The sequence below is a fragment of the Thamnophis elegans genome, chromosome 4, assembly GCF_009769535.1.
Source record: "Thamnophis elegans isolate rThaEle1 chromosome 4, rThaEle1.pri, whole genome shotgun sequence".
Classification (NCBI taxonomy): domain Eukaryota; kingdom Metazoa; phylum Chordata; class Lepidosauria; order Squamata; family Colubridae; genus Thamnophis; species Thamnophis elegans.
The window spans coordinates 139,514,009-139,541,544 of record NC_045544.1 but is presented as its reverse complement, the minus strand read 5'-3'; the positions used below and the strand labels follow the sequence as shown (position 1 = coordinate 139,541,544).

The following is a 27,536-nucleotide window of genomic DNA, read 5'->3' as shown; positions in this document are numbered from 1 at the left end:
AACAAAACAATCACTTCACAAACTCATGGCACACCATAGGAGAACAAACCCCGATAAAGCAGAATAAATATGGATTAAAAAAAAATAAGAATGAAGACATAGAATAACAGGGACAGTTTGAAGTTGCTTAAAGGAAGTGTCCCCATTCACTAACCACAGGATGTTCTCGCCAACGTCCCTATGTCAAAACTTGTGTCAAAACTCCAAACCACAAAGTTCAATTAAAGTTCGTTAATAACACGTAAGCCATACCTGAAACAAAAGGAGAAGTAAGACCCCATCTCCTTCTAAGGCTTTCTCCTCAAGGTAACCACTAAGAAATGTGTTAAGTATTTCCGTGTTGCAATGCTTTGGGGAATGTATAAGAACGCGTGCTTCGATAATGAAGATGGTTCAGAATTTGCAATGCTAGCCATTTCATTAGCTTTCTGAACCTGGCTGCCAAATAACTTTTCCTGTATCCTGAGAAGTCTAACGCCTGTCATTTTCTGCAACACCCCGGGATGACCTTCAGCATTTCCATCTGCGTTTAAAAGACAAAAGCCATTGAAGACAGCAAAGTCCACATTTTGGACAGAGAAGACCGCTGGTTTCAAAGGGGTCAAAGAAGCCATCTAGGTCCTAATTAAACAGCCCTCTCTCAACAGAGGGGAGTGATATGACGTCATGTCTAGGCTGACTAAGAGAAGGACTGGGGAGGTGGGTGGTGACATGATCGCATTGTTCCAATATCTCAGGGGTTGCCCCAAAAGAGGGAGTCAAGCTATTCTCCAAGGCACGTGAGGACAGAACAAGAAGCAATGGGTGGAAACTAATCAAGGAGAGAAGCAACTTAGAACCAAGGAGGAATTTCCTGACAGTGAGAACAATTAACCAGTGGAATGGAAGTTGCCTCCAGAAGTTGTGAATGCCCCAACACTGGAAGTCTTTAAGGAGAGATTGGACAGCCCTTTGTCTGAAATAGTATCGGTCTCCTGCTTGTGCAGGGGGCTGGACTAGAGGACCTCTAAGATCTTTTCCAACCCTGTTATTCTGCTATGATTATTTTGTCTTGGTGAACATAGCCTTCTGTCCGCCAGCAGATGGCAGTGTTGCTCCATCGAACTCAAAACATTGGTGGAATTCTAGATTAATTTAGCAGCTCCTTTTCCAACCAGGTAGTCCTCGATTTATGACCAAACACTTAGTGGCCAAAATTACAACAGACCAATCTTGGGGCTAATTACAAGCCAGTTCCAAAGTTCTGACGGTCGCTTCCCCCGAACTTTGGGTGCATGACCATTGGCCGTTTCCAGCGGTCATATGGCCGTGATTTATGAAGATTTGCTTAATGACCACGGTGTTCTCTTAACATGGCCACCAAATGGTCCTAAAATCAACGGATCTGTTTTACAACCGTCGTGGAGAGATTCCATTATGGTCAGAAGGCGAGGATTACCTGCAGACATTTTAGGGAGCTCCAGATCGGAAGCTCCGATGCTGCATCTTCCCGAAAAGTTCTATACGATAGTCCTCAACTTACGACCACAACGGAGCCTCAAATTTCTGTTGCTAAACGAGACAGTTGTAGAGTGAATTTTGCCCCGTTTTCCCACCTTCCTTCCCACTGCCGTTAAGTGAAATACTGCAGTTGGTAAGTTAGTACCACGGTTGTTAATGAATCCGGCTTCCCCAGAACTCTTGCTGGTCAAAAGGTCGCAAAAGTGGGTCACGTGACCCCCCCCTGGGGGGACACTGCGACCGTCATAAGTGCGAGTCAGTTGCCAAGCGTCCGAATTTTGACCACTTGACCATGGGAATGCTGGAAATGGTTGCGATTGTGAAAACTGGTCAGAAGTTGCTTTTTTCCCAGTGGCATTCAAACTTTCGAAACGGTCCCTAAATGAACGGTCGTAAGTCGAGGACGGCTTGCGAAGCGCCGCTTAGCGTGGGAACTTGTGTTAATCACTTGTTTCTTGACTTCCCCTGTTACTCCAGTGTCGAAATTAAGGAGCTGGGTGCAGCAAGCCATGTCCCGCTTGTCTCGCTCGGGGGAGCTGGAGGAGGAAGAGGAGGAGAAAGAGGAGAGGAGGAGAAAGAGGAAGAGGAGGAGGAGAGGAGAGAGGGTGCCGATGAAGAACTTCGGGCCGTAGGAAGAGAGGAATTGCCAGGCAGGCAGAAGGACAAGAGAACGGACTCCCATGGAGGAGACTTTTGTGGGGGTCTCAGTTAAAGCACGCAGAAGTTCTCTGTGAAAGGCGGCTTCTCCGGAGAGCTTAGTCGCGTCAGATTGTCAATTTCAATTCAATTCAATTATTTATTGCTTCGCTTACTTGCTATCGCTACCATAGAAACGGGAGGGAGGGAGGGGCATGGTATTTGGGGATGGGAATAAAATGGTTCGGGAGGTGATAGGGAAAAGGGAGTTTTCTTCTCGCTCGTCTTCTGTGCATGCTGGTGGACGGTGTTTGGACCTGGTCAAGGTCGGTTCCACCACAAAACCGCGTTCGACTAAAGCGCGCTCGACGAAACCGCGTAGCTGACGTCATCACAGGGCGACAACAGCGCGGAGACAGAAGCACGCTGTAAATGCTAAACCTAAAATTAACACCTAAACCTAAACCTAACCCCCCTAAACCTAACCCTAAACCTAACCCTTAACCTAACCCTTAACCTAAACCTAAACCTAACCCTAAACCTAACCCTTAACCTAACCCTAAACCTAACCCTAAACCTAATCCTCCCTTAACTTAACCCTAAACCTAACCCTAAACCTAACCCTAAACCTAACCCTTATCTTAAGTTGAATCGGCTTGCTTTCAAAGCGCTATTTAAAGCGCCCTTCTTTCTCCGCGCTCGCTGTTGTCGCCCTGTTGATGACGTCAGCGACGCGGTTTAATCGGGCCGGCTTAGTCGAGCGCGGTTTTGTCGGCCACGGTCAAGGTCAACCATCCTGCATACCAAGGTGATGATGCCTTTGGGAGATGCAACCCACCTGACACCTAAGGGATGGCAGATTGGAGACTGGGCTGGGGTGGTTGGAGGGAGGGGGCTGGGCTATCATGTACGATATGTACTTGTTCTCGCCTTTCTGGCTCAGATCTTGCTTTTCTTCCGTTGCTCTCTTTTCATAAGCAGTAAAAGTATTTTAATTCCACAAACAAGGGAGTTAGGAGTTTTCTTTTTTGGTTATTGATGGAGGCACGCCTGACACAGATCTTCTTCCTTTCTTCCTCCTTTTTATTTCTCCCTCCTCCTCCTCCTCTTCCTCCCTTTCTTCTCCTCCCTCCTCCTCCTCTTCCTTCCCCTCCAACTCCTCCTCCTTCCCTACTTCTTCCTCTCCAACTCCTCTTCCTCTCCTTCTCCAACTCCTCCTTTCACTCCAACTCCTCCTCCTTTCTTTCTTCCCCTCCTCCTCCCCCTCCAACTCCTCCCCTTTCCCTTCTTCTTCCCCTCAAATTCCTCCTCCTTCCTTTCTTCTTCCCCCTCCCCCTCCTCTTCCTTTCCTTCCAACTCCTCCTCCTTCCCTTCTTCTTCTCCAACTCCTCTTCCTCCTTCTCCAACTCCTCCTTCCACTCCAACTCCTCCTCCATCCTTTCTTCTTCCTCCCTCCCCCTCCTCTTCCTTTCTGTCCAACTCCTCCTCCTTCCCTTCTCCTTCCTCTCCAACTCCTCTTCCTCCTTCTCCAACTCCTCCTTCCCCTCCAACTCCTCCTCTTCCTTTCTTCCCCCCTCCTCCCCAACTCCTCCCCTTTCCTGCTTCTTCCCCCCAATTCCTCCTCCTTCCTTTCTTCTTCCTCCCTCCCCCTCCTCTTCCTTGCCCTCCATTCCTCCTCCTTCCCTTCTTCTTCCTCTCCAACTCCTCTTCCTCCTTCTCCAACTCCTCCTCCTCTCCTTCTTCCCCTCCAACTCCTCCCCCACCCTCCTTCTCCTCCATCTCCATCTTCTCCTCCTTTTCTCTTCCTCCTCTCCTCCATCTTCTTCCTCTTCCTCCTACTTCCTCTTCCTCAAGCCCAGTCAGCTGGTGCTTCTCCTCCTCCTCCCCCCTTCTCTTCCTCCACAAGCCGAGTCAAGTTGTTCTTCTCCTCCTCCTCCTCCTCATTCTTCCTCTTTCTCAATGTGTGTTTGTTGGTGGATGGCTTTGTTTGCGATAGAGATGGGTTAAGGTTGAATTTTGTTGGAGAAAATAACATTCCATCGTATATGCGTTGGTTTCGATGCTTGGCATCCTTCCCAGAGCCGTCGCTGTTGAGAGGAGCCGCACTTTAAATTTAAAATAAAATAAAGATGGGCAGGACAAGAACGGATGGAATCTGATTAAGGACAGAAGCAACCTAGAACTAAAGGAGAAATTTCCTGACAGTGGGGACAATGAACCAGTAAAACGAAATTGCCTCCAGAAGTTGTGGTTGGTGCAACACACTGGAAGTTTTTAAGAAGAGATTGGACAACCATTAGTGTCAGCTTCTGCTTTGCTATCACTTCAGCTGCCATGAAACGGGGAGGGTGGGCATGGTATTTGGGAGGGGTTACTAATTGTGCTGGTGGAAGTTTCTGGAGTCTACCGATTGATTGGACTACGCATGCGTGGGTGTTTCCCGCCAGCTCTAACGGCACCGACATTCCATCTTCGTGATGCCTTTGAAGTTATCTTGCACCTGACATTGGAAGACTTATTATTGGACTGGGTCTATGATGCCAAGGGGTGGGGAATGGGCTATTCTATATATCAACTGTTTTCGCGCCTAATTAACCAGACTTCGCTATGCATTGCCTTTAACCATTTTCAATTAGTAAAAGTACATTTGATTTCTACGCATGGAGTCTCATGGTCATTCTTTCCTAATTAACTAATGGAGAGGAGCTGACAATTAGTCTGGAATGGTATATAGGGTTTCCTCCCTGAGCGAAGGGTTGGACTAGAAGACCTCCAAAGTCCCTTCCAGCTTCATTCTGATTGATTCTATTCTCTATTCTATTCTGTTCTACCCTTCTGTTCTATTTTTCTGTTCTATTTATTCTCCATTCCATTTTTAAATCTTATTCTATTCTATTCTTCTACTCTATTCTATTTCTTTTCTATTCTAATTCTTTTCTTTCCTCTTCTATTTCTGTATTCTATTCCTAATTCTATTCCATTCCATTCTATTCTTCTACTCTATTTCTATTTCTTTTCTATTCTAATTCTTTCCTCTTCTATATTCTCTATTCTAATTCTATTCTCTATTCCATTCCATTCTTCTACTCTATTTCTATTCTATTCTAATTCTTTTCTATATTCTGTATTCTAATTCTATTCTCTATTCTATTCCATTCTATTCTTCTACTCTATTTCTATTTCTATTTCTTTTCTATTCTAATTCTTTTCTTTCTCTTCTATATTCTGTATTCTAATTCTATTCTCTATTCCATTCCATTCTATTCTTCTACTCTATTTCTATTCTATTCTCTTTTCTATATTCTGTATTCTAATTCTATTCTCTATTCTATTCCATTCTTCTACTCTATTTTCCTTCTATTCTTTTTTCTATCTTCTTTCTTCTATTCTATTCTCTATTCTATTCTTTCGACTCTATTTCTATTTCTTTTCTATTCTAATTCGCTTTTCTTGCCTCTTCTATAGCTTAGTTCTATTTATTCTCTATACTATTCCATTCCATTCTATTCTTCTACTCTATTCTTTCTAATTCTTTTCTATATTCTGTATTCTAATTCTATTCTCTATTCTATTCCATTCATTCTTCAACGCTATTTCTATTCTAATTCTTTTCTTTTCTATATTCTGTATTCTAATTCTATTCTCTATTCTATTCCATTCCATTCTTAGATTTGGAACGAACCTATTTGCTGCTCTGGGCAGTTTCGACTGTGCAGCTGTTGGGACTTTTTGGATTTTGCCACGCGATTCTCAGTTCTGGCTTTGCAATACTGTGATACACTTGACCTCTAATAAAATTATACCGTTATGAACAAATGGGAGCCAAGGATCGTTTTCATTTAGAGGTTTAAGTTGCGGCAGGTCTGACAGTTGTTGATTTGATTCTCCAACTCTAAGGATTATTTTTTCTATTCTTCTAGAATGTCCCTTCCATTATTTTGCCTCCTACAGAATATGAATATATATATATATATATATATATATATATATATATATATATATATATATATATATATATATATATATATATATATACACACACACACACACACACACACACACACACACACATATACACACACACACAAAAAAAAACCCATATCTTGGCTGACCAATCTTTTTGAATCGCCACTTTGAACCTGCTGTTTCCAGCCTTGGCAGTTTTAAGGTCCGTGACTTCAACCCCAAGAATTCCCCAGCCAATAAGACTGGCTGAGGAATTGTGGGACTTGAAGCCCACACGTCTTAAAGCTTGTGGACTGGAGACTTCTGGGAGTGGAAGTCCCCCCCCCCCTTAAAGCATGCTGGCTGGGGAATTCTTGGAGTGGAAGTCCCCCCCCCCTTATGGAGAATTCTGGGATTGGAAGTCCCCCCCTCTTAAAGCATGCTGGATGGGAGATTCTGGGAGTGGAAGTCCATCCCTCTTAAAGCCTGATGGATGGGGGATTCTGGGAGTGGAAGTCCTCCCCTCTTAAAGCATGCTGGATGGGAGATTCTGGAAGTGGAAGTCCATCCCTCTTAAAGCCTGATGGATGGGGGATTCTGGGAGTGGAATTCCACCCCTCTTAAAGCCTGCTGGTTGGGTTTCTGGAAGTCCACCCCTCTTAAAGCTGCCAAAGTTGAAACCCACTGCATTACACAATTCCACTATTTTGGCAAAACATGTGGAGCAAAAATTCAAAGGGGGAACCCTTCAAAATGGATTTTAGCTTTGTTCCTATTTTAAAAACACATCACCGGAGGGAACCAAAGCAAAGACCGATCAAAATATTGTCAGTAAAAAAAAGTAAATAAATCAGCATTAAAACCATCTGTCAATTATTCCTTTGTCACTTACAGGACCCAGAAGGAGCCCAACATTTCCATGGGTAGCAAGAAAATGGTTAAAACGAGTTTTGCCCCATTTTACCACCTTTCCTGCCACAGTTGTTAAGTGAATCACTGTACAGGTCATCCTCGACTTACGACCACAAGGGAGCCCAAAATTTCTGTTTAAGCAAGACAGCGACTTTGCCCCATTTTATGACTTTTCCTGCCATTGTTCCTAATCACTATAGTTGAGTTACTAATGCCGGTTGTTAAGTGAATCTGGCTTCCCCATTGCCTTTGTCAGAAAGCTCCCAAAGAGTATTCCCTGGACACTGCAATCGTCATAAATATGAGCCAGTCGCCAAGAATTTTAATCATGGGACTGAGGGGACGCTGCAATAGTTATTGTGAGAAATGGTCGTAAGTCACTTTTTTCACTGCCGTTCTAACTCTGAATGGTCACTAAATGAACTGCTGTAAATTAAGACACCCAGTAGCTGATTCCCAGCATCTTCACTGCAATGTGGCTTTTCCAATTATATTTGTTCCCTTTCTTCTTGCTGCTGAGTAAATTGGCCCCAGCGAGAATTCAGAGGCATTTTAGGGTTTGTTTATCCCATGCTTAAGGTTTAAAGCACTTAAGGTTTAATTACCGCACACTTTGTCACACAGGGGAAACCGAGGGGAATGTTCCTTAGGGAAGAAGCAAAAAATCCAGGATGGGGAAAGAATCAAGGCGAGAAGCAACCTAGGAGAAATTTCATGTTAGTTAAAACCATCAGTGAACTTATGTGCCTCTAAAAGTTATGAATATTTCAACACTGGAGAAGAGATTGGCCAGCCATTTGCCTGAAATGGTATAGTTTTTCTTCCTAAGCAGCGGGTTGGACTAGAAGACCTCTAAGCTCCCTTCCAACTCTTATTTTAATTCTAATTCTAATCTTCAGGATTGCCAAGCTAGATTTTCTTGCCCTGCTGGTAAGCCTCATGGAACGGCGAAATCTTGGCTTGTCTGAATTAATTTAGCTGAATGAGCTTTTTATTTGCCATGGTTGCTAAGTGAATCACTGTGTCTGTCAAATTCCTAACAGTTATTAACTGACTTCCCTGTTGATTTTGCTTGTCAAGAGGTCGCAAAAGGGGATCACGTCACCAATGGACACTGTGACCGTCATAAATATGAAGCAGTTGCTAAGGCTCTGAATTTTGACTACATGGCCATGCGGATGCTGCAATGGATATGCAAAAAACTGGTCATAAGTCACTCTTTTCAGTGCCATTGTGACTTCAAACGGTTGGAAGTCGGGGACTAGCTACATAGCCCTGGGAGTGCAGCCCTTACTTAACACAGGCTGGCCTCCCACTTATTGGTATTTATTCGATTTGTAAGCCGCCCTATTCCCCGAAGGGACTTAACTACTAACCAGGTCCAACCAAGCTTAGCAGCTGTTTCTGAGATCAAACTGGGTTAAATCATCATATTTTGCAGTCAATTAAAAAAAAAAAAAAAGATGCAGGTTGGGCAACATAGAAATGTTTTATTAATATAAAAAGCGCTCATCGGATTTAATACTGCAAAAGTAAAGCTGGCATTAATTTTCTGAGGTTTCGTTACAAAAAAGATTGTGCTTTATTTTAAAACAAGCCACGATAATTAGGAAAATAGGAAGGGGTTTTGCGATGGGGGAGGGGGGCAAATTTAAAATCAAACAAAACTTTTGGAGTAAAAAAATGATGGTTTTGGGGAAGGGGCGGGGGGGGGAAGGTCGGGATTCCCTCTAATCAAAACATAATGCAAAGCAACGCAGTCGAGCAACTCTTGACAATGATGTGGTTTAAGAATTGGGATACCGTATGTGAATTCCCCCCCCCCCCGCCCCGAAGCATGAGAGAAGGCCAAAAAGTTCTCCCTCGGTCCTCCAAGCTCAAGTTCAATTCACTGGAAGAAAGTCCCTAGGTTAAGTAGCTCGGTGGCGGACTTGAAATTGAGAACGTTCGCGGAGAACATCCTGAGCTGCTTCTGTATCTGCTTCAGGGACGAAGAGGTGGCCTTCTTTTTGTAGGACACCTCTTTTAAAAGTTTGTCCGCTAAATAGTGAAGCCACAGAATGTTGCTGTGGGGAAAATAATCGGCCCAGTTGTTTGCATTCTCTTCTCTCATCTGCCTATAAATATCAAACTGGTAATCCCCTCCCCCTTGGAACACTTCTTCGTCGGTGGAGAGGTCACAAAACACCGTTAAACCATCCCTCTCCAGCCTGGAAAAGGTGTAATCGATAATGTTCACCAGAATGCCTTGAGTGGGAAGGAGGTGGACTTCCCCATTCAGGGTAACGGCCACTTCTTTTAAGCTGGTTTTCCTCACCAGCACATTGCCCCAATGTAAGTCTCTGTGTTCAAAGCGGAGGGCTTCCTCGGCGATGGCCAGCGAAGCCGTCACCTGCTGCAGGATGCTCTTGGCCGAAGCCACCGAACTCAGCTGCCGGTTCCTCATGTTCTCCAGATCCGTGCCTCCAAATTCAAACTCCAGGACCATGAAGAGCTGCTGGTCGCTGAAGAAATCCGGCCGGTTGTTTTCGGAGTGCCTCAGCCGGTGGTATTCGTCCCAGGCGTTCAAGAGATGCTCGGGATAAGTGCCTTGGACGCAATGAACGGAATACAACCGGATGAAACCCGAGGTCCGGTTAGCCACCTCGTCGGCGAGGAGGCTGAGTTCTTTGGAGATGATGATTTCCGGCAAGATTTCGGTGAACGTCTTCTGCGGTTCGCCATTGACTCGCTCGCTCCCTTCGATCGGGATTATTTTTAAAGCCACGGTCCCCTTTTCAGTCTCGGTTTTGAAAACCTCCCCAAAAACCCCCTCCCCGATTTTTTCACACTTCGGCATCTTCTCTTGAGAAATCCAAGCCTTGAACGTGATGGGCCCCTCCTGCTGGCATTCCCGGTAGACTTTTTCGGCATCCGTCAAGGTGGTCTCCGACATGGAGAGAGAGGTCATGGATGACAGCAACACCATGGAGGAAGACGGGCAGATGGAATAGCCCAGCTTTTGGGTGAAAGGGGTATCGCAAACCTTGTGAAGAGGAGACTCGGCCGAATAATAGCTGGCGGCGCTACCGTTCAGGCTTTCGGCCTCGGAAAGGATTTTCTTCTTTTTATGGAGGGAAAAAGATGCCCGGATTCTACGCCACAAGCTGGAGTTCTTGAGGGAGGAGTCCAAAGGTAGGAAAGAGACGGAAAGCTGGTCTTCAATCTCCTGCCACTTCAGCCGTTCCTGCAGCAGGAGAGAGTCAGCTTGATGTTTCCAGCCCGCGTTTTGCCCGTGTGCCGCTCGATGGGCTTTCTGGTGCCCCCAACGTTTAGAACTGAAGCCGCTAATGCAAGCTTTCCGGCCAGTCCCTCCAGGATTACAATTGGGGGGCACACGGTGGTTATTCCAGGAGCCGGAGGTTTTAGGCAGGACGTGGTGAGACTGGGCCCGGAAGAACTTTTTTCTCTTCAAGGAACGGGAAGCCTTTTGCTTTCTGGCAGACCGATCCGCCAACCAGTTCAAAACCACCTGATTATCCAGTACCACAACCGGCTGGAACCCGGGGCTATTGGGAACAATACCGTGGTCGCTCGCTCCTTCCGAAAGCCTACCGACCTCCCCAGCCATCTCCTCGGGAGTATTAATGTCCGGAGCAAAGCACGGCTCTCGCTCCTGAGCAAGAAAAAGGGTTTCTTTTCGGGGAGAGAGTGCAATTTTGCCATCCTGCATTCGGGCTTGAAGTTGGAAAACGCCGCAAACAGGACTTCGGCCCGCGGGGCTTGCTTCCGTCAACGACGACGGCATCGGAGCACGATCTCCATCGGATCCTCGGTACGGGCTCGGCTCTGGCGGGACTGGGGAGGCTTCCTTCTCACTCGGGATCTCGCAATGCTGCAAAGGGCTTCGGATGGGACAGCCAGTCGTCTCCGTGACACACTCTGGACGCGCAGGGTCCATCAGAGAACCGTCCCCCGGCGACTCCCGAGGACGCGGCCTGGCCTCCTCCTTCTCCGGGCTGAAGAGCTGCAGAGAGTCGCCCATTTCCTGCCCTTCCGAGTCCGTCTTCAGCACGCTCAGCTCCAGGACCCCCCCATGGCGGGACACCCGGCTGCCTTCTCGGGGCCCTCCCCACGGGCGGCAGCCACCCTGAGGATGGGAGATGGGGCTGTGGGGGTCCTTCTCCTCTTGCTCCTCCTCCTGGCGGGTCAACCTCCTATGGGTCCCCAATGAGGTCAGGAGGGGACACTCAGGAGTGCTGCACAGCAGAGGAGCCCCCCGCAGGCGAGTGGGGCCCTGGGGGCGAAGCGGGGGGCCCTTCCCGGGCCGTCGACAGGTGACGTTCCTGCGGAGGGGGGTGGGGGGCACGAAGGCTCTTCTGCTGTTGTTCTTGGCCCCTTTGGGGGGAGGCCGGTTCTCCTTGGGGAGGCCCTGGTTCTTCCTCTTCTGGCCCCCCTTTTTGGCGGGCCTTTTCGGGCGGGCCTTGCGGGGCGGGCGGAAATCCGAGTCGTCGTCGTCGAAGGAGGCGGGCGAGGAGCAGGAGGCGTCCCCGGTGGAGCTGCTGCTGCTGAAGAGGCGCTTGGGGTCGACGGGGGGCGAGATCCAGGGCGCCGCCCGCGGCAGGAGCCTCAACCCGGCCTTGCCTTCCGCTCGCCCTCCGCGGCCCGCTCGCCCCCTCAGCCCCGAGTAGGTCCTCAGCAGCCGCGGCCGCAGTTGCTCCATGCGAGCGGAGCCTCCCAGCCTTGCGCGGAGGCGCCGAAAAGGGGCCGGGCGGCGGAGGAAGGCCCGACTCCCCCAACCGGTTAACGGGCCTCCCCCCGCACTCCTCGGCCCCCTCAGCGGGGCCGAGCGGGGCCTCCGAAGGCCGCGCCCGCCGCCATTTCAAATCCAAACTCTCGCGAGGGGATGAGCCGGATCTCGCGAGAGTTGGCTGGCCCGCGCCGCCGCGGCGCGCGGGCCCTCCAAATCCCACGAGACGTCGAGGCCGCGCGGCGCGCGCAAACGGCTGCTCGAGTCTCGCGAGAGCTGCGGCAGGAGAAACATAGAGGAAAGGGTGTTCCCCCCCCCCCACTCCCGACTCGTGACGTCCGGTTTGAGTTTGACGAAGAGTTTGTGTGTATAGAATAGAATAGAGAAGAGAATATAGAATAAGAAAGGAAACGGAAATAGAATAGAAATTAGAAGAGAATACAGAAGAGAAGAAAATATAGAATAAGAATGGAAATGAATAGAATACAAATGGGAATAGAGAAGAAAAGAGAGAAGAGAATAGAGAAGAGAATATGGAATAAGAATGGAAATAGAATAGAGAATAAAGAATAGAATAGAGAAGAGAAAATAAGAATGGAAATAATAGAGAATAGAATAGAAATGAGCAGAGAATATAGAATAAGAATGGAAATAGAATAGAATACAAATAGGAATAGAAGAAAAGAGAGAATAGAATAGAGAAGAGAATATAGAATAAGAATGGAAATAGAATAGAGAAGAGAATAAAGAAGAGAAAATAAGAATGGAAATAATAGAGAATAGAATAGAAATGAGCAGAGAATATAGAATAAGAATGGAAATAGAATAGAATACAAATAGGAATAGAAGAAAAGAGAGAATAGAATAGAGAAGAGAATATAGAATAAGAATGGAAATAGAATAGAGAAGAGAATAAAGAAGAGAAAATAAGAATGGAAATAATAGAGAAGAGAATAGAATAGAAATGAGAAGAGAAAATAGAATAAGAATGGAAATTGAATAGAATAAAATGGGAATAGAGAAGAAAAGAGAGAAGAGAATACAGAAAAGAAGAGAATATAGAATAAGAATGGAAATAGAATAGAATAGAGAATAAAGAAGAGAATAGAGACGAGAAAATAATAATGGAAATAATAGAGAAGAGAGAATAGAATCGAAATGAGAAGAGAATATAGAATAAGAATGGAAATTGAATAGAATAGAATACAAATGGGAATGGAGAAGAAAAGAGAGAATAGAGAAGAGAATATAGAATAAGAATAGAAATAGAATAGAATAGAGAAAAGAAAGAAGAGAATAGAGAAGAGAAAATAATAATGGAAATAATAGAGAAGAGAGAATAGAATAGAAATGAGAAGAGAAAATAGAATAAGAATGGAAATTGAATAGAATAGAATACAAATGTGAATAGAAAAGAAAAGAGAATAGTAATGGGAAGAGAATATAGAATAAGAATGGAAATAGAATAGAGAAGAGAATAGAGAATAGAATCGAAATGAGAAGAGAATAGAGAATAAGAATGGAAATTGAATAGAATAGAATACAAATGGGAATGGAGAAGAAAAGAGAGAATAGAGAAGAGAAGAGAATATAGAATAAGAATGGAAATAGAATAGAATAGAGAAAAGAAAGAAGAGAAGAGAGAAGAGAAAATAATAATGGAAATAATAGAGAAGAGAATAGAGAAGAGAATAGAAATGAGAAGAGAAAATAGAATAAGAATGGAAATTGAATAGAATAGAATACAAATGGGAATAGAGAAGAAAAGAGAGAATAGAATAGAATAGAGGTCCTCCATTTGAGTGGTCCAAGGAGGGGGGGGGGGCTTTTGCTTGATGGCCGGTATCGTTTAATTGTGCTGCAAGATACATATTTTTTCACGTGTTTGCTCTGTGGTGTTTTGTTTTTTTTTTTTTTTGCCTCCTGCCCCTTGTGGAGGAAGGACAGGGGGACAAGTGACCCAAATCATGTGGGAGCTGAACTCATAGAGAAAAAGAGGAAGCACGAAAGGAGGCGGGGTGGGAGGGAAACATCCTCCATTTGAGTGGTCCAAGGGGCAGAGGAAGAACAGGATGTGGCAACTCAAAAGGGATTTTATGCTTGCAGACATAAAATTTATTCTCTGGCAACTTTAAAATGGGTGGACTTCAACACCCAGAATTCCCCAGACATAAAATGTTTTTTTTTTAAATTTCCTTTTATGGGACCCCTTTGAGCTCAATGGGCCCCGGAACAATGTACTGGCTGTACCCACTTCTCTTCAGGCCTGCCTCCCACCCTCTTCCCTCTTTTTTTGACATCATCTTTTGCCCTGTAAGCTGGTTTTTCTATTAGTAAAGGGAATTTTTATTTGTATTTTGTATTTGAAATTTATTTATAGGCCGCCCTTTTCCCTGGGGGGACTCAGGGCGGCTCACAACTAATGGGGAGGGGGATACAAACAATAACACAAAAAGCAATACATAAGTAAAAAAAGAATCACGTGAAGGGTTAATACCACCTTTATAAGGCCTTGGTAAGGCCACACTTGGAATATTTGCATTCAGTTTTGGTCGCCACGATGTAGAAAAGATGCAGAGACTCTAGAAAGAGTGCAGAGAAGAGCAACAAAGAGGATTAGTGGACTGGAGACTAAAACATAGGAAGAACAGTTGCAGGAACTGGGTATGTCTAGTTTAATGGAAAGAAGGATAGCAGCCTTCCAATATCTCAGGGGTTGCCCCAAAGAAGAGGGAGTCAAACTATTCTCCAAGGCACCTGAGGGTAGAACAAGAAGCAATGGGTGGAAACTAATCAAGGAGAGAAGCAACTTAGAACCGAGGAGACAGTTAGAACAACTAATCAGTGGAACAGAAGTTGCCTCCAGAAGCTGTGAATGCTCGAACACTGGAAGTTTTTAAGAAGATGTTGGATAACTATTTGTCTGAAGAAGTGTAGGGTTTCCTGCCTAAGCAGGGGGCTGGACTAGAAGACCTCCAAGATCCCTTCCCACTCTACTATTCTATTCTATCCAACTTTGCTTAACCCAAAGATCCTGCATTTTCTTGGAACTTAAAAGCGTAACTTGGAACTTATAAGCGTACCTTCAGGTACCGTCGACCGGGCAATGCCAGTTGGCGACTACTCGGGAGAGGTCTTTCTCTGTAGCTGCCCCGGCCCTGTGGAATGATCTACCCGCAGAGATCCGGACCCTTCCCACTCTCTCGGCCTTCTGGAAAGCCATTAAAACCTGGCTGTTCCGGCAGGCCTGGGGCTGTTGACCCCAAAATACGGTCCAGCCCCATTTAGAATGGAGTGTATGGTGTGCTGTTTTTAAATCTATCTTTTTTTTCCCCCCTGTATTTTATTTTTGATTTATTCTGTACTGTAAGCCGCCCGGAGTCCTACGGGATTGGGCAGCATATAAATGTTATTAAACTTGCAAACTTGCAAACTTGTAAAACCGAAACAAGCAGGTGTATTTCTAGATTATGTGCGAGCTCTTGTGGTTAAAAAGCTAGCCAGCTAGTCTGGCTTTTGGGCTGTAAACATTTCCTGCCTTTTTTCCTTATAATTCTAAGCCCTCTTACATTTCTTATTACTGGACCCTTCAAATGTAGGATGCCCGCAAAAACAACATTTAGCTATCATTGCTTTTCTTACAGGGGTGACAGGATAGCAATAGCAATAACAGTTAGACTTATATACCGCTTCATAGGGCTTTTAGCCCTCTCTAAGCGGTTTACAGAGTCAGCATATTGCCCCCAACAACAATCCGGGTCCTCATTTCACCCACCTCGGAAGGATGGAAGGCTGAGTCAACCCTGAGCCGGTGAGATTTGAACCGCCGAACTGCAGATAGCAGTCAGCTGAAGTGGCCTGCAATACTGCACTCTACCCACTGCGCCACCTCGGCTCATAGCAGTCTTCCAGTACAGTATTTGAGGGGCTGCCCCTCAAAGAAGGGGAGTCCGCCTATTCTCCAAATGACCTGAAGGCCGGACAAGAAACAATGGATGGAAACTAATGAAGGAGAGAAGCAACCTGGAACTAAGGAGAAACTTCCCGACAGCGAGGACAATTAATTAGTAGAACTGCTTGCCTCCAGAAACAGTGCACGACCCATTACTGGAGGCTTTTAAGAAAAGACTGGACAGCCACCTACCTGTAATGGTACAGGGCCTCCTGCTTGAGCAGGGGGCTGGACTAGAAGACCTCCAAGGTCCCTTCCAACTATATTTTACTTGCCACAAAAGTAAAAAAAAATAACAAAAAAAAAAGCTTCTTCCAACATGTTAAAAACAAGAAAAAAAGTCAAGGAAACAATTGGTCCATTGCTGGGAGAAAGTGGCAAGAAGGTGACAAAGCAACAGGGAGAAAGCAGAACTATTTAACTCATGTTTTGCATCTGTCTTTACACAAAGGGATAAAACAGTCCAACTTATCAAAAACAGCGCCACAAAAATCAGATTAGGAACACACATTGAAATAGGGAAGAAAATGGTAAGTGAGCACCTGTCTACCCTAGACGAGTTCAAATCACCAGGAACGGATGTATGACACCCCAGGATTCTGAAGGAAGTGGCAGACGAGATCTCAGAACCACTGAACTATATCTTTCAGAGATCCTGGAGCACCGGGGAACTGCCAGAGGACTGGAAAAGAGCTGATGTGGTTCCCATCTTCAAAAAAGGGGGAAAAAAACAGATCCAGGAAACTACAGACCTATCAGCCTGACCTCAATACCAGGAAAGATTCTGGAAAAGATAATCAAGCAACGAATTAGCGAACACCTAGAAGCAAACAAAGTAATAGCCAAAAGCCAACATGGGTTTGTCAAAAACAGATCATGGCAGACTAATCTTATGGCATTCTTTGACAAAGTGACAAAATTAGTGGGCCAGAGGAATGCCGTCGATATAATTTACTTGGACTTCAGTAAGGCATTTGATAAGGTAGACCATAACCTACTACTAGATAAAGTAGAAGAATGTTGGTTGGACAGCATCACCACCAGATGGATTCGTAACTGGCTGACCAACCGCACTCAACACTTGGAATACGGCATTCAGTTTTGGTCACCACGAAGTAGAAAAGACGTGGAGACTCTGGAAAGAGGGCAGAGAAGAGCAACAAAGAGGACTAGGGGACTGGAGGCTAAAACATAGGAAGAACGGTTGCAGGAACTGGGTAGGTCTAGTTTAATGAAAAGAAGGACTAAGGGAGACATGATAGCAATCTTCCAATATCTCAGGGGCTGCTACAAAGAAGAGGGAGTCAAGCTATTCTCCAAGGCACCTGAAGGCAGAACAAGAAGCAATGGGTGGAAACTGACACTTTCGACCACAATCCGGTGGAGTCCTTAGTCGCTGCTTGGAATACAGCGGCGGCGGGGGCTCTAAACCGGATTGCGCCTTTGCGACCTCTCCGAGGCGGCGGATCCAGGAGGGCTCCTTGGTTCACCGAGGAACTCCGGGAGATGAAGTGCCAAAAGAGATGCCTAGAGCGCCGCTGGAGGGCCAGTAAATCTGAGTCAGACCGAACACTGATGAGAGCCTTTATTAGAGCCTATCTCGTGGCAATACAGGCGGCGAAATGTTCGCATTTTGCCGCCCTTATTGCATCCGCTGAATCGCGCCCAGCCGCCTTGTTTAGAATAACCCGCTCCCTCTTGAAAGGGAGGGATGCGGGTGACCCTCTACAGGGTAGAGCTGAGGAATTTGTTCAGTATTTGACGGATAAAGTCGCTCGGATTCGGACAGAGCTGGACTCCAATTGCACGATACCAGCTGAGGTACCGGGGGAGGGTCTTGAGCATGCTTTATGGATTGAGTTTCAACGGGCTTCTCCTGATGAAGTGGACAAGGCCATGGGAGCGGTGAGTGCCTCCACTTGTATACTGGACCCGTGTCCCTCCTGGCTGGTCTCGACCAGCAGGGAGGTGACACGCGGCTGGATCGAAACGATTGTGAACACCTCTCTCCAGGAGGGAATCTTCCCACTCCTCCTAAAGGATGCGGTGGTGAGACCCCTCCTGAAGAAATCGTCTCTGGACCCAGCCATTTGAGCAACTATCGTCCAGTCTCCAACCTTCCCTTTTCAGGAAGGTTGTTGAGAAAGTGGTGGCCTCGCAACTCCGACGGTCCTTGGATGAAGCCGATTATCTAGACTCTTTTCAGTCGGGTTTCAGGCCTGGTTACAGCACGGAAACTGCTTTGGTCGCGCTGATCGATGATCTCTGGCGGGCCAGGGATAGGGGTCACCCCTCTATTCTTGTGCTTCTTGACCTCTCAGCGGCCTTCGATACCATCGACCATGGTATCCTTCTGCAACGGTTGCGAGAGGTGGGGGTGGGAGGCACCGTTTTGCGGTGGTTCTCCTCCTACCTCTCGGACAGGTCGCAGTCGGTGTTGGTCGGAGGGCAGAGATCGACCCCAAGGCCCCTCAAGTATGGGGTGCCGCAGGGTTCGGTCCTGTCCCCCCTCCTATTTAACATCTACATGAAGCCGCTGGGTGAGATCATACACCGGCACTGGATTAAGTATCACCAATATGCAGACGATACGCAGCTGTATCTGTCTGCCCCGTGCCACCTCAGCGAAGCAGTAGAAGTGATGTGCCAGTGCCTGGAGGCTGTTAGAGTCTGGATGGGAGCAAACAAGTTGGCACTCAATCCAGACAAGACCGAGTGGCTTCTGATGTTCCCTCCCAAAGATTGTCCAACTGTTCCATCTCTCAGGCTGGGGGGGCGAAATTATACGCCCCTCAGAGAGGGTTCACAATTTGGGAGTCCTCCTGGACCCACAGCTGACTCTAGAACACCATCTGTCAGCTGTGACCAGGGGGACCTTTGCCCAGGTCCGCCTGGTGCACCAATTGCGACCCTACCTGGATCCGGAGGCCCTTCAGACAGTCCCTCACGCCCTTGTGACCTCAAGACTGGATTATTGTAATGCGCTCTACATGGGGCTGCCCTTGAAGAGTGTTCGAAGACTCCAATTAGTCCAGAATGCAGCCGCGCAAGCGATTGTGGGTGCACCCAGGTACACCCACGTTACACCTATCCTCTGTGAGCTGCACTGGCTACCTATTAGTCTCCGAATCCGCTTCAAGGTGCTGGTCGCTACCTATAAAGCCCTATATGGCATCGGACCTGGGTTCCTGAGAGACCGCCTCCTGCCGATTACCTCTCTCAGATCAATTAGATCGCACAGGTTGGGTCTCCTCCGGATTCCATCTGCCAGCCAATGTTGGCTGGCGACTCCCCGGGGGAGAGCCTTCTCTGTTGCAGCTCCGGCCCTCTGGAACGAGCTCCCTGTTGAGATCCGGATCCTTACTACCCTCCCGGCCTTCCGCAAAGCCACCAAGTCCTGGCTGTTCCAGCAGGCTGGGGGGAGCTGAGAAGCATTTACCTCCACGGAAATTGTGAATGTTGGTTTTGTTTTTAATATGTTGTCTTTGTCTCGTTCCCCCCTTTCCCTTGTCTTTTGTGAGCTGCCCGGAGTCCTCCGGGAGTGGGTGGCATACAAGACAAACAAACAAACAAACAAACAAACAAACAAACAAATAAATAAATAAAATAACTAGCTAAATAAATAAATAAATAAAATAACTAATCAAGGAGAAGAAGCAACTTAGAACTGAGGAGGAATTTCCTGACAGTCAGAACAATGAATCAGTGGAACAGAAGTTGCCTCCAGAAGTTGTGAATGCCCCAACACTGGAAGTCTTTAAGAAGATGTTGGATAACCATTTGTCGGAAGTGGTATAGGGTTTCCTGCCTAGGCTGGGGGTTGGACTAGAAGACCTCCAAGGTCCCTTCCAACTCTGCTATTGTATTGTAAACTCTGCTATTCTATTCTATTCTATTCTATTCTATTCTGTCCAACTTTGCTTAAGCAAAAGATCCTGCATTTTCTTGGACCTTATAAGCGTAAAACCGAAAGAAGCAGGTGTATTTCTTCATTACGTGCGAGTGGTTAAAAAGCTAGACAGTTAGTTTGACTTGTGGGCTGTGAACATTTCCTGCCTTTTTTTACTTATAATTCTCCAAGGGCCTGTCAGTCTCTGCTTTGCTGTTGCTTCGGCTGCCATGAGACGGGGAGGAAGGGCATGGTATTTGGGAGGGGTTACTCATTGTGCTGGAGGAAAGTTCTGAAGTTCAGCTGCTGGTCGGACTACGCATGCATGGGTGATTCCCGCCAGGACTAAGGGCACCAACGTTCCATCTTCGTGATGCCTTTTGAAGTTATCTCGCACCTGCCACTTGAGAGAATTATGATTGGACTGTAACTGTGATGCCAAGGGGTGGGGAATGGGCTATTCTATATATCAATCGCTTTCGCGCCTAAATAATCGGACTTTGCTTCACTATGCCTTTAATCATTTATAATTACTAAAAGTACACTTGATTTCCACACATGGAGTCTCGTGGTCTTCTTTCCTAATTATCTAATGGAGAGGTGCTGACAGGTCCTTTCTGACTCTGTTATTCTGCTTGCCTTCCTTCCTTCCTTCCTTCCTTCCTTCCTTCCTTCCTTCCTTCCTTCCTTCCTTCCTTCCTTTCTTCCTCCCTTCCTTCTCTGGAGGTTTTTAAGAAGAGACTGGGCAGCCACCTGCCTAAAATGGTGTAGGGTCTCCTGCTTGAACAAGGGGTTGGACTAGAAGACCTCTGAGGTCCCTTTCCAGCTCTATCTTGCATTTCAATTTGAAAAAAAACCAGCATTTAACACACACACACACACACACCCTTGCTGGATCTGCAGCAGCAGCGACAATATTTTTGGCATTCCTGCTGTGCTCTCAGAGCGGGTTTGGTTTCCTCTGAGCCGCCTTCACTGCTGCATCTCCATCCGATGCGCCTCGGATGCTCCAGCATCTCCCCCAATGGATCAGATCGCCTGGAAAGAATTGTGCTGCTCGCTTTTCGATTACAAAACCGAGAAGTATGTCATCGCCAAGAACAAGAAAGTGGGGATTCTCTACCGGACGGTCCAGCTCTCCATCCTGATCTACATCGTGGGGTGAGGATACCTTGGTATTTTATCTTTTTGGGGAGGGGGAGGGAGGAGGAGGCAAATAGCTTCTTCTGCAGGTAGGGAGGAAGGGATGTGCAGCACCGCCGGGTGCAAGCTGGGAGGCAAGAAGGGGAGGTGGTGAAAATCGGGGAAGGGTCTTTCTTTCCGGGAATGTGGACAAGGGGAGGGTTTTCTCCAGGTCTCCATCCCCGCCTGGCTGGACTGGTCTGGGTGCAAAAGCCAGTTTGGGAAGGGGGGGGCTGCATTCAGCTGCCATGCGGAGCAGCGCCTGGCGTGAGATGGGGGGGGAGCAGGTTTTTCCTGTTGGTTCAGAAGAAACTCAGTTTCTGCATTTTGTGGTTGTGTGAATTCAGTGGAGATTTTTTTCCCTTTCTTTTTGTCCTTTTCTCTCTTTCTCCTTTCTTAGCATTCCTCTGTGGATCGTCCTTCGTTCTTTTTGTCCTTCCTTCCACCCTCCTTTCCACCTTACCCCTTTCTCTTTCTTTCCTTCTTTCCTCACTCCCTCTCCTTTCCTTTCTTCCACCCGCCATCCTTCCCTTCCTTCCTTCCTCTCCCCCCACTCCTTCCATTTCCTTCCTTCCCCCATCCCTCCTCCTTTCTTTCTTTCCTATGTTCCACCCTCCTTCCCACCCTCCCTCCCTCTTTCTCTCCGCACACCTTTTTCTTTCTTTCCTTCCTTCCACCTTCTGTCCTTCCCTTCCTTTCGCTCTCTCTCTACTCCTTCCTCTTCCTTCCTTCCTCCCTCCTCCTCTTTCTTTCTTTCATTCTTCCTCTCCCCCCTCCCTCCTCCTTCTCCTTTTCTTTCTTTCTTTCCTTTCTCCCCCCCACCCTCCCTCTTCTCTTTCTTTCTTTCTTTCTTTCTTTATCTCTCCTTCATTCCTCCCTCCCTTCCTCCTTTTTTCTTCCTTCCACCTTCTGTCCTTCCTTCCTCTCTCTCCCTACTTTCTCTTCCTCCCTCCCTCCCCCTTTCTTTCTTTCTTTCATTCATTCTTTCTCTCCCTCCCTCCTCCTACTTCTCCTCCTTTTCTTTCTTTCTTTCTTTCTTTCTTTTCTTTCTCCCCCCCAGCCTCCATCTTCTTTTTCTTTCTTTCTCTCTCTCCTTCATTCCTCCCTCCCTTCCTCCTTTTTTCTTCCTTCCATCTTCTGTTCTTCCTTCCTCTCTCCCCCTACTTCCTCTTCCTCCCTCCCTCCCCATCTTTCTTTCTTTCTTTCTCTCCTTCACTCCTTCCTCTTCCTCCCTCCCTCCTCCTCTTTCTTTCTTTCATTTATTCTTTCTTTCTCTGCCTCTTCTTTCTTTCTCCCTTTCTTTCTCTCTCTCTCCTTCACTCCTTCCTTCCTCTCTTCCTCCCTCCTCCTCTTTCATTCATTCATTCATTCTTTCTCTCTTTCTCTTTCTCTCCCTCCTCCTCCCTTTCTTTCTTTCTTTCTTTCTTTCTTTCTTTCATTCATTCTTTCTCTCCCTCCCTCCTCCTACTTCTCCTCCTTTTCTTTCTTTCTTTCTTTCTTTCTTTCTTTCTTTTCTTTCTCCCCCCAGCCTCCATCTTCTTTTTCTTTCTTTCTCTCTCTCCTTCATTCCTCCCTCCATTCCTCCTTTTTTCTTCCTTCCATCTTCTGTCCTTCCTTCCTCTCTCCCCCTACTTCCTCTTCCTCCCTCCCTCCCTCTCTTTCTTTCTTTCTCTCCTTCACTCCTTCCTCCCTCCCTCCTCCTCTTTCTTTCTTTCATTCATTCTTTCTTTCTCTGCCTCTTCTTTTTCTTTCTCCCTTTCTTTCTCTCTCTCTCCTTCACTCCTTCCTTCCTCTCTTCCTCCCTCCTCCTCTTTCTTTCATTCATTCATTCTTTCTTTCTCTGCCACTTCTTTCTTTCTTTCTCCCTGAAGGAAGGAGGGATTCTCTCTCTCTTTCTCTCTCTCTCCCTCTCTTTAAAAGCGGAAACTGAGGATTTAGTCATATTTACAAAGCAGCGGGACACGTGGTTATAAGGCAGAGGGTTGCCTTTTCTTTCCGGAAGGGCAGAAGAGTAAAGAATATAGATCCAGCGATGTCTTTAAAATACTTTCTAAGCTCTTGGACTGATTAAAATTTTAGGATTTCTGTTTGGTATGAAATGGTAAAGTTGTGTACTGATGAGGAATGGAAAGAAGCATTGCTTATATTGGACAGATATTATACGGGACTTTTATAAGACTTATTTGAATCTCAATCCAAACTGTGCATGAATTGTTTTCTGTGAGGAAAGCGGGGACTAAGACTTATTTGAATTGCGGTTTGGGATGAATGGAGTCGGGAGGAGTGGGGCAGAAGGGAAGGTGGAGCGGGATATCGATGAAGGGATCTTGGGATTGAATGAAGTGGTATGGATTTTGGGCACACATTTTACGGATTTATATACTTGAAGTATAACATAAAAAGCTCAGGATTTTAAAGTGAAGAGCGAGATCCTAATTTTATGGAATTTGGGCTTGGGAGGAATGGAAAGGAGAAACGAAGGGTAGGAAGATGAGTAGCGAAAGTATGATTAGATTGCTCTGTATTTGAAGATAAAGTGATTTTTGTATAAACTAATATTTGAATATAAGGTTAAGAAAGGCTATCTGGAGAGTCTACAGGAAGAAGGGGGTAAATATCAAAGAAGTAAGGGACGAGGACAAAATATAAATGGAATGATTTATATTGTTTAAATTTTAAGAATGATGGGAGGCTGAGCATAATGCAAAAGATTTTTAAAAAATTTTTTTTTACTTTTTCGTTTTCTTTTTCTTTTTCGGAGTGTTCTTTTTATTTTATTTTTATTATTATTTTTAATAAGATATTTTATTAGGTGAATGGTATTGAACTGTGCCGGGTGTGGGAACTGGGAAGTCGGAGGGGGTTAGGGAGGGGGGTTCATTGGGGGTGGGTGGGTGGGTGGAGATATAGTTTCAATACATAGAATAAGAAGAATACACTTGTATACTGTTGATCCTTATCTTTTCTTTTTATTTTTCTCTTTTTTTCTTTCTTTCTTTTTTTTTTTCTTCTTTTCTTTTTAGCGAAAATTTTAGTAAGGAAGAGAGAAATGCACCATAGTGAGAAGTAGAGGAAAGGAAGAGGGAGAAGTAAGGAGGGAGGAAGAGGGGAATGTAAGGAGGATGAGAGGGGAAGGAGGGTGAGGAAGGCGAGAAAGGAAGGCAGGAGGGGAAAGGGAAGTAGGAGGGGTGATCGTTGGAGGGAGAAAGGAAAGTTGGAGGGGGAGAAGAAGGGGTGTATGAAAGTGATAGGTTGGGTTTATGATGAGTTGTGTTTAGGTTGGGTTTTTTTTTTCTTATTATTATATTATTATTATTGCAAATATTCAGTATATAAGTGAATGTACAAAATTGAAAATGAAAATGAATAAAACATTTAAACAGAAAAAAAAAAAAAGAAGTTATCTCGCACCTGACACTTGGGAGAATTATGATTGGACTGTAACTGTGATGCCAAGGGGTGGGGAATGGGCTATTCTATATATCAATCACTTTCGTGCCTAAATATTCAGATTTCGCTTCGCTATGCCTGTAATCATTTATAATCAGTAAAAGTACACTTGATTTCTACACATGGAGGGTCGTGGTCTTTCTTTCCTAATTATCTAATGGAGAGGTGCTGACAGTTTTGCACTGATGGAAAAATAGTGTTTTCCAGTGAAAGTTTTTTCCCTACTTTTCCTTGTTTGCTTTTTTGGCCTCTATTCCTTCTCTTCTCTTCTCTCCTCTTTTCTTTCTTCCTTTTTTCTTCCTTTTTTCTTTCCTTCCTTCCTTCTTTCTTCCTTTCCTCTTTCTCTCTCTTTCTTTTTTCTGCCTCTTTTTCTTATCCTCCCACCCTCCTCTCCCCTTTCTTTTTCTCTTTCTCCTCTTTCCTTTTTTGTCTCTCCCTCTGTCTCTGTCTCTCTCTCCCTCTCCCTTCTTTCCTTTCTCCCTTCCTTCCTCTCCCCTCTTTGTTTGTTTCTTTAAGTGCTCAAATTGCTAATCTACATCAGTTGGTAATTTATTCATAACTTGCTAATATCACTGCAGACTATTGGATAGTAAGGGGGAAAGTATAGTCCTCAACTTACAACAGTTCACTTAATGACTAAAGCCACATCAGCACTGAAAAAAGTGAATTGCAGCTGTTCTTCACACATGATCATTGCAGCATCCCCATGGTCATATGATCAAAATTTGGATCTTTGGCAACTGCCTCATATTTATGACGGTTGCAGTGTCCTGGGTCACCTTTTGCAACCATCTGCCAAGGAAAGTCAGACTGACTTAACAACCAGGTTACTGATTTAGCGGTTCCACCACAAAACTGTGGTAGACTAAAGCGCGCTCGACGAAAGCGCGTACGTGACGTCATCACAGCGCGACAAAAACAGCACGCTGTGAGTGGTAAACTTAAAATTAACGCGTAAATGTAAACCTAACCCCCCCAAACCTAACCCTAAGCCTAACCCTTAACCTAACCCTAAACCTAACCCTAAGCCTAACCCTTAACCTAACCCTAAACCTAACCCTAACCCTTAACCTAACCCTAAACCTAATCCTAACCCTTAACCTAACCCTAAACCTAACCCTAAGCCTAACCCTTAACCTAACCCTAAACCTAACCCTAACCCTTAACCTAACCCTAAACCTAATCCTAACCCTTAACCTAACCCTAAACCTAACCCTTAACCTAACGCTAAACGTAACCCTAACGCTTAACGTAACCCTAACCCTAACCCTAACCCTTACCTTTACGTGAATCGGCTTGCTTTAATTTAATTTTAATTTTAATTTAATTTATTTTTAATTTTATTTGTTGCGCTGCTGATGACGTCACGTACGCGCTTTGATCGGGCGCGCTTTAGTGGACCGCGGTTTTGACGGGTCACGGATTTAACCGCAGTGATTCACTTAACTGTAGCAAGAAAGGTTGTAAAATGGGGCAAAACTCACTTAACAAATGTCTCACTTGGCAATAGAAACTTTGAGCTCAATTATGGTCGTAGATTGAGGACTACCTGTATAGGGAGATTTCTTTGCTTAATGGATACTTTACATGGTAGAATTTGAGTTTCAAATAACACTAATTTCGTTGTGTTGGGTGACATCTATGAAAAAAATCCAGGTGCTCAGGTATGAAAATGTGCTGCTCAAACACTATACTTTTCCGCTCACACTGAAAAAAAATTTAGAGGGAACATTGACCCGGGTACGGCCCAAGCGGGGGTTAGTTCAAGGCCTGGCAGGGCCACTTCTAGAACCACCAGCTACCGGTCCAGGGAAGCCTCCGGGGCTCCGGATAAAGGCCACAAAAAGAAAGACAAAACCTGGGGAGGGTAGGATTTCCCCCTCTCCGTTAGTGCCCCAACACATATCGCCAGCCCCACAGCCAGCAGGGTACCAGGCCTGGTCCCCTGATCGCGCGCTACCGGTTATTTCTGAATCTGGGGTGTGGGGGGGGTAGGGATCCAACTCCCTCCCATATTACCCGAGGCGCAGGCTGTTCCAGTCTATCCTATGCCTCGTGCTGGGCCTTCTGCTACATATAGAGCCGAGGTGGCGCAGTGGTTAGGGTGCAGCACTGCAGGCCACTTCAGCTGACTGTTATCTGCAGTTCGGCGGTTCAAATCTCACCGGCTCAAGGTTGACTCAGCCTTCCATCCTTCCGAGGTGGGTGAAATGAGGACCCGGATTGTTGTTGGGGGCCGATATGCTGACTCTGTAAACCGCTTAGAGAGGGCTGAAAGCCCTATGAAGCGGTATATAAGTCTAAATGCTATTGCTATTGCTATTCACCCCCACTGCGGCAGCCCTAAGGCCTATGGAAGGTTATGACCAGGGCCTATCCCCGGATCTTTACCAGATGATATCTGCAGCCATATCCAGAGGGGTAGATGCTGAACTTCTTCCTTCCTTCCTTCCTTCCTTCCTTCCTTCCTTCCTTCCTTCCTTCCTTCCTTCCTTCCTTCCTTCCTTCCTCTTCTTCTCTTTCTTTATTTTATCTTTCTCCCCCCTTCCTTCCTTCCTTTTGTTTTTTCTCCTCTTTCTTTTCTCTCTCTCTTCCTTTCTCTCTTTCTTTCTATCCTTTCCTTCCTTCTTTCTCCCTCCCTCCCTCCATCTTTCTCTCTTTCTTTCTCCCTGTTTCTCTTTTAATCTCTCCCTCTCCCTCCCTCCCTCTCTTTTTATTTCTTCTTCCTTCCTTCTTAATATAATTCTCCCGACCGTTTATTGGTCTCTATAGAAACACATCCATTCCAAAGGAGAAGCCACCAGCTTCAAGGAACGTTCCTGAATATTCCAACATTAGCTCTCTCTCAAAATACAAAACCTGGTTAAATGAGCTCTCGCACAAATAGACCCATGATTGGCTGTTTTTAATTGCTTGATCTTTGCTCTCCGTCCTCCCTAGGTGGGTCTTCCTGGTCAAGAAAGGGTACCAGGAAGTGGAAGCCTCCATCCAAAGCTCGGTCATCACCAAGGTGAAGGGCGTGGCCTTCACCAACACCTCGGAAATGGGCAAGAGGATTTGGGACGTGGTGGACTACGTCATACCCCCTCAGGTACCGGTAGACCTCTGCTTACCACCACAACTGCGCCCACGGTTTTTGTGGCCTTATCTTTTTGAAAAGTCCAGGATTGGGGAAGAGTGGTGAGCTCCGATTGGCTGAGGTTCTCTGATTGCTCAACAATTCCCAGCTTCCTACAAAATGCCACAGATTTCCTTCCTTCCTTCTTCTCATTTTCCTTCCTTCCTTCCTCGCTCCCTTCTCATTTTTCTTCCTTCTCCATGTTTCCCTCCATTCTCACTTT

At 45.9% G+C, this 27,536-nt stretch overlaps 2 protein-coding genes across 2 annotated transcripts in view; one reads left to right on the top strand and one right to left on the bottom strand.

Moving 5' to 3' along the window:
- Nucleotides 1-8,463: 8,463 nt before the first annotated feature.
- HASPIN (histone H3 associated protein kinase) lies at nt 8,464-11,858 on the bottom strand. The gene has a single exon (XM_032216484.1). The coding sequence runs from the start codon at nt 11,693-11,695 to the stop codon at nt 8,882-8,884; it is 2,814 nt and encodes a 937-aa protein (XP_032072375.1). The 5' UTR covers nt 11,696-11,858; the 3' UTR covers nt 8,464-8,881.
- An 8,729-nt stretch (nt 11,859-20,587) lies between these two features.
- P2RX5 (purinergic receptor P2X 5) overlaps nt 20,588-27,536 on the top strand; it is a 38,917-nt gene continuing 31,968 nt past the window's right edge. Inside the window, exons 1-2 of the mRNA XM_032216140.1 lie at nt 20,588-20,724; nt 27,136-27,286. Of these exons, the coding sequence (XP_032072031.1) occupies nt 20,588-20,724; nt 27,136-27,286 (288 nt within the window). The remainder of the gene's footprint in view (nt 20,725-27,135; nt 27,287-27,536) is intronic.